General features: G+C 48.3%; 1 protein-coding gene across 15 annotated transcripts in view; it reads right to left on the bottom strand.

Annotated features, from left to right (window-relative positions):
* Positions 1–12,797, bottom strand: part of ABLIM3 (actin binding LIM protein family member 3) — a 193,549-nt gene that overhangs the window by 46,123 nt on the left and 134,629 nt on the right. For 10 of the 15 annotated variants that reach the window (XM_089909518.1, XM_089909519.1, XM_030762775.2 and 7 more), the window contains 6 exons: positions 10,870–10,928; positions 8,585–8,656; positions 3,102–3,257; positions 1,506–1,535; positions 871–1,000; positions 93–191 (listed from right to left, as the gene is read on the bottom strand). In XM_089909518.1, coding sequence (XP_089765644.1) covers positions 93–191; positions 871–1,000; positions 1,506–1,535; positions 3,102–3,257; positions 8,585–8,656; positions 10,870–10,928 — 546 coding nt within the window. The remainder of the gene's footprint in view (positions 1–92; positions 192–870; positions 1,001–1,505; positions 1,536–3,101; positions 3,258–8,584; positions 8,657–10,869; positions 10,929–12,797) is intronic. The other 5 variants (XM_089909525.1, XM_089909524.1, XM_089909527.1 and 2 more) reach the window with 4 other exon arrangements.

Raw genomic sequence — 12,797 nt, 5'->3', positions numbered from 1 at the left:
CAGCACCCAGTTTCTCATCGGTGCCGGTGTAGGGCGCCCAGCGACCCCACAGAGCATGCACCCATGCCAGGAATTCCGGGCTGGCAGCCTACCTGGGATGTGAAAGTGCTTGGGAGCCTGGTAAGAGGTTGGAGTGGAGGACCTCACATCTAACTGGCTATGGTATGGAGAGCTCCGGCCACTCTCGGGCCCTGGAGCACGCAGGCAGTGGTCCCCAGAGAGAGCAGAGGCACAGAGAAAACAGGCATTAATGCAGTGGCGGTGGTTACGGCAGCAGTGAGGTGATGACAGCAGGGATGGGGGCTGTGCTCTCATGCACCGGGTCTGCAGAAGCAGGCTTGACCCTGTTGTCTTGCTTCACCCCAAAGTCAGATTTTGTGGGTTGTAAGAGTCAACAGCACTGAGCTTCAGGAAGGCATCCTTGCTCCTCTTAGCTCCCCACCTGGGCCCCTCCCTTAATTGCTCTGCCTGCTTCATCCCTAACCTCAGGGTGGCCCTCAGGTGAAGGCCAGGACACTTCCCCATTTCTGATCCTCTGGTTCTGCCTTCTGGATGGGACAGGACAAAGGATGAGGATGGAGACGTTTTCTACCAGCCAGGATGGCTGGGCTTCCTGCCACTCCCCTCCCCGCAGCAGCACGCCACCCACCTTCCTGCTGCATCTCAGTACCATGTACCCTTCTTCTTCCCCTGCCAGTGGCATCTGCAGGGACTCAGTGAGGCCTGGGTGGCCATGAGCCTCCAGAGGACCATGTTGTAATGGAGATAACCCAGGGAAGCCCCATGCTGTCTCAGCAGCTGGGGACATCTAGGCACTGTGTTGTCACCCCTGGCTCTTCCTGTCCCTTTGGGAGCTTCCCCCTTCCTTACCGGAGCGGTAATAGAGATGAGGCGAGCGGGAGAAGGTGGGGGACATGCCCTGCCGGCTGTAGGTGGGGGAGTCGATGTATCCTGGGCTGGAGGCCCGTCTCTGCCGGAGGTCCAGGTTCTCATAGATGTCCTGGGGGAGGAAGCAGGGCCATAATAAGCAAGATCTGCAATTAGGGGGACCTATAGCCCAAGGGTCCAGCAGTCAGGTGGGGAAGTGACATGGAATCTGGGATCCCAGGGGCTGAAGCGCCATTTTGCCCTTCTGAATACAGAGACCCCCTCCATGGGTTACATGCACAGCCCGAGGAAGGCTGCAGAGACTTTCCAGGGCCTTCACCCATCACTCACATGCCCTTGAATGGAACCCGTGGGTCAGGACCCTGGAATCCTGGCCAAGGATCACAGAAGCATCAGGGAGGCCATCTCTGGGTAGAAAGGTTCGCTCCCAGCCATCTCTACCCTTTAAGCCACTGCCACTTCCTCCAGGTCATGCTTCTAAGTCTCCCTGTCTCTGCTTGCATTGGGGGAGCACCTTCAGGGGCTTCAGTGGGTGGGTGGGGGGGAAATTGGGGGTCTGCTTGGTCAGCATAAAGGACACAACTATAGAAAAGGTCTCCCGGAACCAGTTTAATTACCTGGGAGTAGGGAGATAAGGTCCCCAGCGACTTGGAAGCGAAGTTTGAAGGCAGCCATGGAAGGAGTGAAAGGAGAGAGGAGGGCAAGAGGGAGGGATAGAGAGTGGTTACAGGGAGCAGAGAAAAGCCTGCAGCTGCCCCTCGTCCCCCACCCCAGAGAACGGCCTCAGCTCCCCAGAATATCAGCAGTGCTCACGGGTGGGAGGAAACCTTGAGACTATGCTCTTTTTACAAATGGGAAAAACCACAGCCCAGAGAGGGGATGAGATGGCTCAGGGCCCCTCAGGGAAGAAGCGGTAGGGTCTTCACCTGGGCCCAGGCTTCCCCACCGCAAGCTCAGAGCCAGTTCATGGCCCTTCCCTGTGCCTCTACCAGTTCACGCCCTTCTGTGGCTCATAAGGACAGGACCCAGGGCAAGGCTCCCAAATGCAGGGCCAAGCAAGGGCCAGGCTGATGCCATCAATGCAGGAGTTGGGCCAGTGGTGGGGGGCAAGCTGCGGATGGAAGGCACCGCCTGCAGAGGGGATGGCGCTCAGCTCCAGGGCACCCAGGCCAGGCTGGACCGTCCATCCCATGCTAACACAGCTTCTTAAGTTTCCAAGACAAGGCAGAAGTGCAGACTCTTATGTGAAATCTCCTAATGTTTAAATGTTGACAACTAATTTACATTTTAAAAAGATACTCTGTGGGTGAAACAAAACAAATCTGGGGGCTGGCTGTGGCCTATGGGCCCCAGTTTGCCATCTCTGGCTTCAGGAGAATCAGCTTCTACCAAACACTTGGTCCCCTTTTCCTGGTCCATTTCAGAGGCCAGAACTTAAGAGAATCTCAGCATTGGGCTCTTAAACCAAATGGAACCCCATTCTCCTTAGAGAGGAAGGGGATAGTGGTGAAGTACGGATGAGGCCAGGGCTCCTTCTGAAGCTCCAAATGATCTCAGCTCAGGGGCCTGGGGTGGGGTGAGAAAACCTCCTGGGATGTAAACTGTCAGGACCTCCAGGGTAACAGCCACCCTGCCTTCTCCAGGAAACACTTTCTCTTGTCCAGCAACCATTTAATTATTTCAAAAGCCTTCTGATGTGTACTTTTTATAAGAGTGTCTCTTGCTCTGAGCACAGGGGCTTAAGGCCAGGGGCAGCACCCAGAGAACCTACCTAACTGGGGATTATAAACCTAAGTGGCCACTGAGCACAGCTGGGGATGAGAGCCGTAGGCTATGTATAAAATCTCTCCACTGTAAGAGAAACACCACCTCAGGTGATAAGTGGTCACAGGTTCTTGGCTTTTATGTTGGGGTTCTCAGAGAGTAGTGGGGATCAGGGAGAATTGGGGAGCCCATGTCCTGCCTACAGAGGGAGCTGCTCCCTATCTCTAGGTGGTGGAAACACTGGTGTAGTGTTACCAGTTCTGATTTTTCAAGAGAAGCCAGATTTTGGATGAAATCACTTGATTTTTAAGTGTCGACTATAAATACCAGTTTAAAAGAGTCTGGGGGCCAACACTATGGAGGCTGAAGTCTCTGTGATGGAGGGGCCTGGGAACCCTGAGGGCCCTCCTCTCCTCCAATAGCCCCAGAGAGAGGGCGAGATGCCGTACCTCTCCATAGCCACACCTCTCCAGCATCTCGTCGGACGTGTATCTGGAATGAGGCTCGTAGGAAATGAGGTCGGGGCGTTGTACCTCGTAGATGGACTTAACCTTGGGGAGAGCTGCCAGGTCTTTGTAATTAAGGATCTCATTATCCACTTTAGCCTGAGGAAGAGGGAAATGGACAGGAAAGAAGCAGAAAGATAAGCGGAAAAGGGGAGAGGAAACAAAAGCCAGGCACAGAGGGTATGAGCTTCTCCAGCTAGGATGGAAGACTCGCAGAATGTGAGAATAAGACAGGTCATTCATTCCACCTGGGCTCACACTGACACCACATTGACAGAACATATGTGTGAGGTCCTGTGCTGTATAGGAATGATCTCCTCCAAATGTCAGTATGCCTCTGTGTAGTGTCAATATTATTCTTAATTTTTAGGACAAAAAAATTTTTAAATTTGTATGGAAACACAAAAGACCCCCAAATAGCCAAAACAATTATGAGAAAGAAAAATGGAGCTGGAGGAATCAGGCTCCCTGACTTCAGACTACATTACAAAGCTATAGTCAGCAAAACAGTATGGTACTGGCACAAAGACAGAAATATAGATCAATGGGACAGGAGAGAAATGCCAGAAATAAACCCACACACCTATGGTCAATTAATCTATTGACAAAGGAGGCAAGAATATACAATGGAGAAAAGACAGTCTCTTCAATGAGTGGTGCTGGGAAAACTGGACACCTACATGTAAAAGAATGAAATTCAGAAGAATCTAAATATACATTTCTCCAAAGAAGACATACAGGTGGCCAAAAAGCACATGAAAAGGTGCTCAACATCACTAATTATCAGAGAAACGTAAATCAAAACTATAATGAGGTGTCACCTTCTACCAGTCAGAATGGCCATCATCAAAAAGTCTACAAACAATAAATGCTGGAAAAGGTGTGGAGAAAAGGGAACCCACCTACACTGTTGGTGGAAATGTAAATTGGTACAGCTCTATGGAGAACAGTATGGAGGTTCCTCAGAAAACTAAAAATAGAGCTACCATATGACCCAGCAATCCTACTCCTGGGCATATATCTGGAGAAAACCATAATTCGAAAAGATACACGCACTCCAATGTTCACTGCAGCACTATTTACAAGAGCCAAGACACGGAAGCAACCTAAATGTCCATCGACAGAGGAATGGATAAAGAAGACGTGGTACATATATACAATGGAATTATTACTCAGCCATAAAAAAGAGTGAAATAATGCTATTTGCAGCAACATGGATGGACCTAGAGATTATCATACTAAGTGAAGTCAGACAGAGAAAGACAAATATCACATGATATCACTTATATGTGTAATCTAGAAGGATGATACAGATGAATTTATTTGCAGAATAGAAACGGACTCACAGACTTAGAAAGCAGACTTATGGCTGCCAAGGGGGAAAGGTGGGAGCGGGGAGGAATAGACCGGCAGTTTGGGATTGACATATACACACTACTATACATGGAATTGACAGTCAACAGGGACCTGCTGTATACCACAGGGAACTCTACTCAATATTCTGTAATAACCTATATGGGAAAAGAATCTGAAAAAGGATGGATATATGTGTCTGTATAGCTAAGTCACTTTAGCTGACTTAGCTACAGTACACCTGTACACCTGAAGCTGACACAACATTGTAAATCAACTATACTCCAACATAAAATAAAAAGTAAATTAAAAAAATATGATTCCTGTTTTCCAGATCAACTATACTCCAACATAAAATAAAAAGTAAATTAAAAAAATATGATTCCTGTTTTCCAGATGAGGAAACTGAGGCTCAAAAGATTCTGCAACTTGTACCGCTTAGCCAGTAGGGCTGAATCCAGCCTTCCAAACCCCACACAGTGAGGGCATCTTCATTCACAGCATCCTTGAAGAAGATGATGAAGGTTGTAAAGACAGAATTAATCACGGCAGTAAAACACTAGCTAACACTTGACCACTTATTGTGAGCCAGACTCCATCCTAAGTCCCTTATGTGGTTTAACTCCGTTAATCCATACAACCACCAACTCTAATAGTCCATACGAATATTATCCTCGTTTTTGCATAAGGAAACAGGCACAGAGAAATCAGTGAACTCGCCCAAGGTCACAGCTAATAAGTAGCTGTACCAGAATTCAAACCCAGGCAGTCTAGCCTGGGAGCCTGCCCCCTCCACTGGCCTCTCCTGGCTTCCCAGGATGGCGAGTTCACCGTCTTAACAACTGGCAGAGAGCTGCACTCAGAGAGCTGCTCCTCGCATCGAACTGAAGCGAGCCTCTACCTACCACCTGCCTTGGCCTGAGTTCAACCCTCTAGAACCACAAGGACTTAGACAGCTTCCCCCGCTCAGGACAGCTTCCATCTTGTGGCTCCTGAAGCCACGTCCTTTCCACATCTGCGTCCTCCAGCCATTCCCTCTGTTTCTGGTCACCCGGTTTCTGCTATGGTCAGTCAGGATCTGTCCCCCAAAACCACTGTGGCTTACAAGGTCCTGAGATGAGGTAGATTAAGAGAGAATCCAAGGAGACTGTATTATCCTATAACGTTCTCCCAGTGTCTGGGGGGCCAGGTAAGTCTCAGGGCCAAGACTGCCATAGAGAGAGCAACTTTCATAAAGACCTTGGGACTGTTGATGTTTTAAACACTTCCCAAGGCCCTTCCACTCCTTCATCCCCATCCCATCCTACTGCTGTCTGGGCACCATGCTGTTCATTGTCTGCTCACCTGAGACCCACTGCCCACTCCTCCTGGCCCTGGTCTGAGCTCTGAGGTCCCACGGACTGTGTCACAGGCTCCCTGGCTTTCAGCTGGGTTTGGCTAATGAGGGGCACCTGCAGGCTGAGTGGAGAGCGGGGCTGTGTACATGTCTCCCTTGCACCCGCCCTGCCCGGCCGTGATGGACTTGGCTCCCGTCCCGGCTGCTCTGCCACAGATGCAGCTCTGGCCAGCCCTTCCCTTTAGGCTTAGGGTGGTGACAGCCTCCTGCTGTTGCTGACTCTGGATGCCGCACTAGGTCTTGTGGGTCCCCTGACCCTGCCCACAATTCTGTACACACTCCCTCCATACTTAAACCCTTTGAGGTGTGCCATCTCATTTCTGCCAGAGACTGCCCAGGCCAGACACCCACAACTGTACCAATTTGGCGGGGTGTGGGTAGAGGGAACCTTATTAGGCGAGTCCACTTGCTGAACTGACTGCTGCCTTTTATCATGGGATGTTAGATTTTGACCTTGAGAGCTCTTGGCATCTTACAAACTTGTCAAGATTTATCTGGGCACTTTACTCCAAACCTCAAAAACACTAAATTTATATTTCTTCCTATACTTCCTTGTTTACTGGGTTATAAATGAGCCTTAGGTCTGGAGGCACAGTGATGGAACAGAGGCATCCTAACGTAATTAGCCAGGAAGAAAGGAAGAGAACACATTGGGCTGGAGATGATTCTAGCAGTCAGTGGGGAGTGGAGCAAAGTTTGAAAGAACTTGCCCCCTCCAGGTTCACTGATCATTCTATTTTAATACCAAACCTCCATATTTATGAACGCTGAACCAATACTGGATCTCTCTGCCTGTTACTAAATGTCCCAAAAGTGGTTGGATGGATTCTTCCCTGAATTTGGAAACCATGTGTGGAACGGTCTGACTTAAAACATGGCTCACATGACAGGGGCAGCCATTCCCCAGAGCAGCTGGAGGTGAGAGCAGAATACGGGAGGGGAGACAGAGGCCAATGCTGGGATATGCCAGGGGTGACTGGTCTCAGTGGATAAGCCCCCATTTGAAGGGCACAATGGCAGGTGTCTCCAGCTGCTGCTGTTCACCTGTAGCGGGGCTGCTTCTCACAGGGGCAACTCTACGAGCTTCCTCCAGAATGCCAGGGTGAACGTCATCTGGGCCTAACTTAATTCACAGAATTTAAGGTGGCTTCCCGGAAGCACAGGGAGGCCAGCTGGGGGGTAGTGACATTCTATGCAGCTGTGTACGTCTGGTAATGCTCTTCTGGAGACGTGCGCACGTTTGCCAGTAACCTTCTCACCCTGCAGGCTCTGAAACTAAGCTCATTAATCCTACTGTGGTCCGGCCCCATTCACAGCACCAGGGGAGCTGTCATCTCTCTTGTTCTGGACTAGAATCTTCAATGAGGACAGCCTGTGATCAAAGTCTCTTCTCTTTTGTGGGAGCCACATGGCTGTGCTGACCCATATTGAAGTTGCAGTCAATGCTAACTCTTACGTCTTTTATTCATTTGAACAGAAGAAAGGAAAGGAAACAGTCTCATCGATGGGCTTTATCCAGGGATCGAGGACGAAACTGAATGTGGATCTGGAGTGAAATAATGATGAAGCAATGGTGGGCAGGGCCTACTCAGAGCTGGCTTGTTTGGGGACTGTCTCTAGAGCTTCTCATGAGGAGTGGGTTTCCTGCTCTGGACCACTTCCCTCCTTTCTGGTCTTCATGGCCCTTTGACATGAGAAAGGCTGCAAGAGGTTTGCTGACTGCCAGGCCCCTCCCCTGCTCACTGCAGCCCTCTCCGGCTCTGCGTTCCTCACCTCCCTTACCTAGCTTCTGTTTACCTCTCGGGCGTGGGCTTATCTGTTTCTTCCTCAGGACTCTTCTCCCAACTGGTCCTAGACTGTCAGGTCCCTCTGTCCATCTGCAGCATCATCAGAGCACCCTGCGCTTTTTCTCCCTGGCACTTATTAGAATGGCATCTGATTATCCGTGGACTTATGGGGTCAATGTCATGAGGACAGGCAGGTGCAGCTCGCCAGAGCCCAGCACTTAGCCCAGAGGAGACATTCAAGGATGCATTTGCTTAATGAATGAATGAATAAATTACATATCCAAGGGACCTGTGAGGTCATCTGACTCAACTCTTGTCCGTTCTGCCACATCCCTGCAAATGAGGAGTGTCTCTGTGTTTCAGTGCCTCTGGGGCTGGGAACTCAGACACATGCGTGTAGTTTCCTCCATCCCTGGACTTCTCACATGACTAGGAAGCTCTTCTTTATGTTTGCAGACCCTTTATAGTCATGTTTCCACATTCGTATGGCTTCTTCCTCCTGTCTGCCTCTTTATCACACGCCACTATCTCCACATCAACATCCCCCCCCCAAGACCCACTCCAAACACCACTCTGACCCAAATTTCACTTTGCCCTGGTCTCAAGGACTCAGGGGGAAGAGGCACATCATTATTGGCTTCAGAGCTTCTACTGAACTTGATGTTATCCCTGTAACTATTTACAAGGCTGTGGGTTCCGTGAGGGTCCGTGTCTTCCCTGTCCCCGACTGCATCCTCAGGACCTAGCACGGAGTCTAGCACATGACAGGCACACACTAGACATTGGCTGGATGGAAACCTGACTGCTGTCTTTGGCTGTCCTTAGAGACTCTTTAATTAACAGGCCTGGGGATGAGCAAGGCTGTTCGGTGGCTGAAAAGTGATACATACGCAGATGACTCGGTTGGGTGACCCGATGCTAGATCCAGGGGGTGAGATGGAAGTTTCAGACGTCCGCCTATGCTGTGGGAGAGATGAAGACAGAGGGTGAGAGACGGCATCTCCAACCTTGTGGGGAGCGGGGAGACGGGGCTATAAGAGCGCAGTTCTTCGGGGAACATTAGCAATACTGCTGAAAGCACTCTGGCTGTTTCTGTACTGTCTCTTTATTTTCTGCCTTTTAAATCAATGTCTGATTGTGAATGAAATTGGAAATGCACAGGACTTTATGCTGTTGAACAGGATTTTTTTTAACATATTTTTAATTGGCCTTTTAGATAGGAAGCTACTCATAAAGCTCTTCATTTTGGCTTATCCCAGTCAATAATGTATTTACTTTAAAGGAATAAAACTGGTTAGCATCATTCCTTAGCAGTCTGTTTATACAAAACATAAAGGTAGGTTAAACGTCATGTAATTGCACAACATACTGATTCTTTTTATAGTGTATCCATTGCAAAATGACATCAACCTAAGTGAGAGACTTAAAAAATCTTTCTCTGGACAATGGCAATGATGGACTCATGGCTCCTTTAACAGAACAGCACAAAGTTTATCTTGCTGCATCTAAGAGCATGATGTGCTTAAAAAGTAAACAGATTGGAAATCAAGGCCCACTGGTAAACTATGCGATTTTAGGGATCCTGAATTCCTGATCTGTGAAACGCAGGGGCTGGTCTCAAGGACTGCTACGTTCCCTCCCAGACCTCTCATCCTGCAACTTAAAGCATTCTAAGTTGGACTATATAGCACTGTTTCCCAAACTGTAGATTGCGAACTAGTGTGGCTCTGGGGAGATGAATTTTGGCAGAAAATTTGATAATACTGAGTCACAGAGCGAGAGAATAAAATGTAAAATTCTATTTCAGTCCCTTGGTTAGATCAAGGAGGAAGTCTTAATTTGGTCCTAATACATTTCAATAACAATTGCTAATTCCACCTTCCACACCTCACCGCCCCTCCCTTCTTTTAAATAAAGAGAGTTCAGGTAACATGATTTAGCTAGAATTTCTAAGAGTTATTGTTACGAAATATTTCATTTTCAATGAATTTATTTTAGGGTTAACCTTCTATTTATAAAAAATAATACTGGTTTTCCACTGGGTGATATAAAGTTTTATTTTAAAATAAGTTTGATGAAGTAAAAAGTAGTGAGTTGATGTAAAGAAAAAAATGAAGCATATAGTAATACGAGTGATACACAGATACAGCAAAAAGCATCGGGGTTGTAGAGAGATAACTGAAATTTGAGAAATGCCAACAAAGAGAAGGAAACTGTGGACGAAAAGGACAATAAGATTTTCTTAGACCTTTAAAGGGAGAGGCCTTGGAAGAAACAGGGGAAAAAACTCACAGCTCAAAAAAAATATGCATCAATAGACCAGCTCTTTCACAAATGAAACAGATGAGATGGCAAAGGGGATAATGTTTAACCAGCTGGTCAGAAATTGTACACATGTGTTTTTAGTTGAGATTCTAGCAGGTAACTTTAATAGCGTCCCAAGGGCCAAGTTGATATCTGGGGGCCAGCGTGTAGAGACACCCCAGCACACAACCCAGGTCTCCCCTCCATACCATCAAAGACTCAGGAGCTGTGCCCCACCCCTCTTGCAGTCCTTGGATCAAGAACCCAGATTCACAGGACTTCCTAGTACTTGTCAGAGCACAGTCATTCAGAGGGACACAGGTCCTCAGCTGCTCTAGCGTGTGCCTGGGGACGCTGTCTGTGCTTCTGCCTGGCTGCATTACTGTGGGCAAGTCACCACCCTCTTTAAGGCCTTGGTTTTCTCACAAGCAAAGCAAAGACACAATTCCTAACCCACCTGCCCAATGGTGTTAAATCAAATCAGACAGTGGCTGTGAAGATGCCTTGCAAACTGTCCATTTCTGTGACAGTTTTAACCACTGTTATTAATGACCTTCGGCTGGGGAAAAACCATGGCCTACGTGCCTCAGAGAGGTCACCATCTTGGTAAGTAATGGGAAGGGTATAGCCTCACCCCAGAAACACTAAAAACTCACATTCATACAGTGCTTTACCGTTTTCAAAGTGCTCTCACATCCAATGTCTTAATCCCTTCAAAAACCCCATGAGGTGGATGTTACTATTAAGGAAATCCAAGGATACAGGCACACATTTGAAAGTGTACACACTAAGAGTGACTCTCTAGTAAAGCACAGTGCCCCCAGCCTGTGGCTAGAAGTAGCTGGTTTGGTATCACCACCCGCTTGCTTACCTTTAACTTCTTCTCTGCCCGGGCTGCCTGTTTGCAGATGGGGTGCCAAACCTCAGAGCCTAAGGGGCCAGGAAAATAACAAAGCCTCAGACCTTTCACACCTACTAGAATTTGGGGTCTCTCCCCATCCTCCACCTCTGTTTACTCCCCTGCACAGCAGCCAGGAGGACCCCCTGGTTTTCAGATCTCTGCCGCCACATCAATTCAACCACCCATGCATTCTGCCTGTCCAAACCCTGCCCTTCCTCGAGGTCCACCTCTTACATGACATCCTGTGACCCTTCTTACCTGCCAGCTGGGAGTGACTTCTCTCTCCTCTATGATCCATCTTTCTTTGTCCCAGCAATATGGTCTTAAAACATAGTAGCTTGTGGATTTATCACTCCCACTAAATTAAGAGCTCCTTCTGGGTGGGAGCTGAGCTTTCTTCATTGCTGGGTCTCCTATGGCATCCAGCATGGGGCTTTGGTCTCAGCAGAGGCCCCGTACATGTTTGTGGGGTGATTACATGAGTGGACGATTGGCAGTGAGTGACACAGAGCAGGTGGTCAATAAATATTTGTTGAATGAATGAATGGCAGTGGAGGTGAAATAAAGTGACAGACTGTGGTGAACTCCAGCCTTCCTTTCTCTTCAAAGACTTACGACAGTCTACCAGAGCTATCACATTTAAGGGGAGGGGGTGTCATGATGTATATATTCTGCTTGAGAGCACTATCCTGACCTGCTAATTTCTAAGAGACTCCAGACTCTTCAAACTTAGCATAGTCGGCTGCCCACATTCTCTTGTGGATGGGGGTCCAGTTGGCCAGCCCCAAATCGGAGAGGCCAATTTGGAAAGGCATGAGCAACAGGTGCTGGTCATGTGCTGAGAAGAAGCTCCAAATATTACACATTCCTCAAAGAAAGGACAGGTGTCCTGGATTAGAGGGAAAAATAGGAACATATTATCCCTCTGGTGCCACTGCTCTTGTAATCAACCCTAAAAGGAAAGGAGCCAGCAAATGGCTAGATTCCTGAGCACCCAGATGGCATTTGTTTGTCTGACTTCGTTTTTAGAATATCTTTTCCATTATGGTTTGTTGCCTGGAACCCCTAGGACTGGATACTGGCTAAGTGACAGGGGGGTGGTGTAGGGTTGAACAATGAGGCCTAAAAACATGGTGGTGAGAGGAGGGGCCCACAGTAAGCAGCCCTGCTGGGGCTCTGCTCCGTCCCACCTGCTTCATCTGAATAACAACGAGGTGGGCTTTGGATGGTCTTGGAGATTATATCTTAAAAATTCTAATTCTAGGGCCAGTTTTGTCACTTGTGGGATGGGGCTCTCTGATTCTGGTTTGCTGATGTTCTTGGGTGTTCCTAATGGGTTCTGTATGAGATTACTTCCTTCTAATGTAAAGTGCAATGGCTCTCAAAGCCCAGTAGAGGGACTCTGGGTCTGCAGCTTGATTCGGCAATCTTAGGGTGTGTCCACCACCAAGTGGTGGGGTTGGGGTCCCAGCTTCGGGAATTATTAGGGAGAGCATTTCTGGTCCTCTCCGAGTTGCCGCTGAACCCACCAGAAGTTGTTTATTGCAGTGGCTTTGGCAGGAAGCGCGTTACAGGTCACCGTGGGAAATGGATGAGGTGGACGCAGATGCCTCAGAAGGTTGTGAGATTAAGTGAAAGAGGCAGAGGCGCAGGGAAGGTAAAAGGTCAGACAGAGGTTCTCAGAGGGGGAAATGGTGTGTAAAGCGAGGGCATCAGACTAGATGGTCTCTCCATGCCATTGACGTATCTGTTCTGAAATAAGGCTGAACCACAGATGGCTTCAGCATTCTGCATACAGGAAAGCAGGTTTTTATAAGTGTGTGTGGGGGGTGGATGGGTGGGGGAGGGATCAAAAGGGAGAAAGAAACTATAATTAGAAATTTTAAAAAAGCAGAAGT

This window comes from Delphinapterus leucas, chromosome 3 (assembly GCF_059928025.1).
Source record: "Delphinapterus leucas isolate spDelLeu-1000000601 "Yukka" chromosome 3, BTC_Dleu_Yukka2, whole genome shotgun sequence".
Classification (NCBI taxonomy): domain Eukaryota; kingdom Metazoa; phylum Chordata; class Mammalia; order Artiodactyla; family Monodontidae; genus Delphinapterus; species Delphinapterus leucas.
This window is presented reverse-complemented; position numbering and strand designations above follow the sequence as displayed.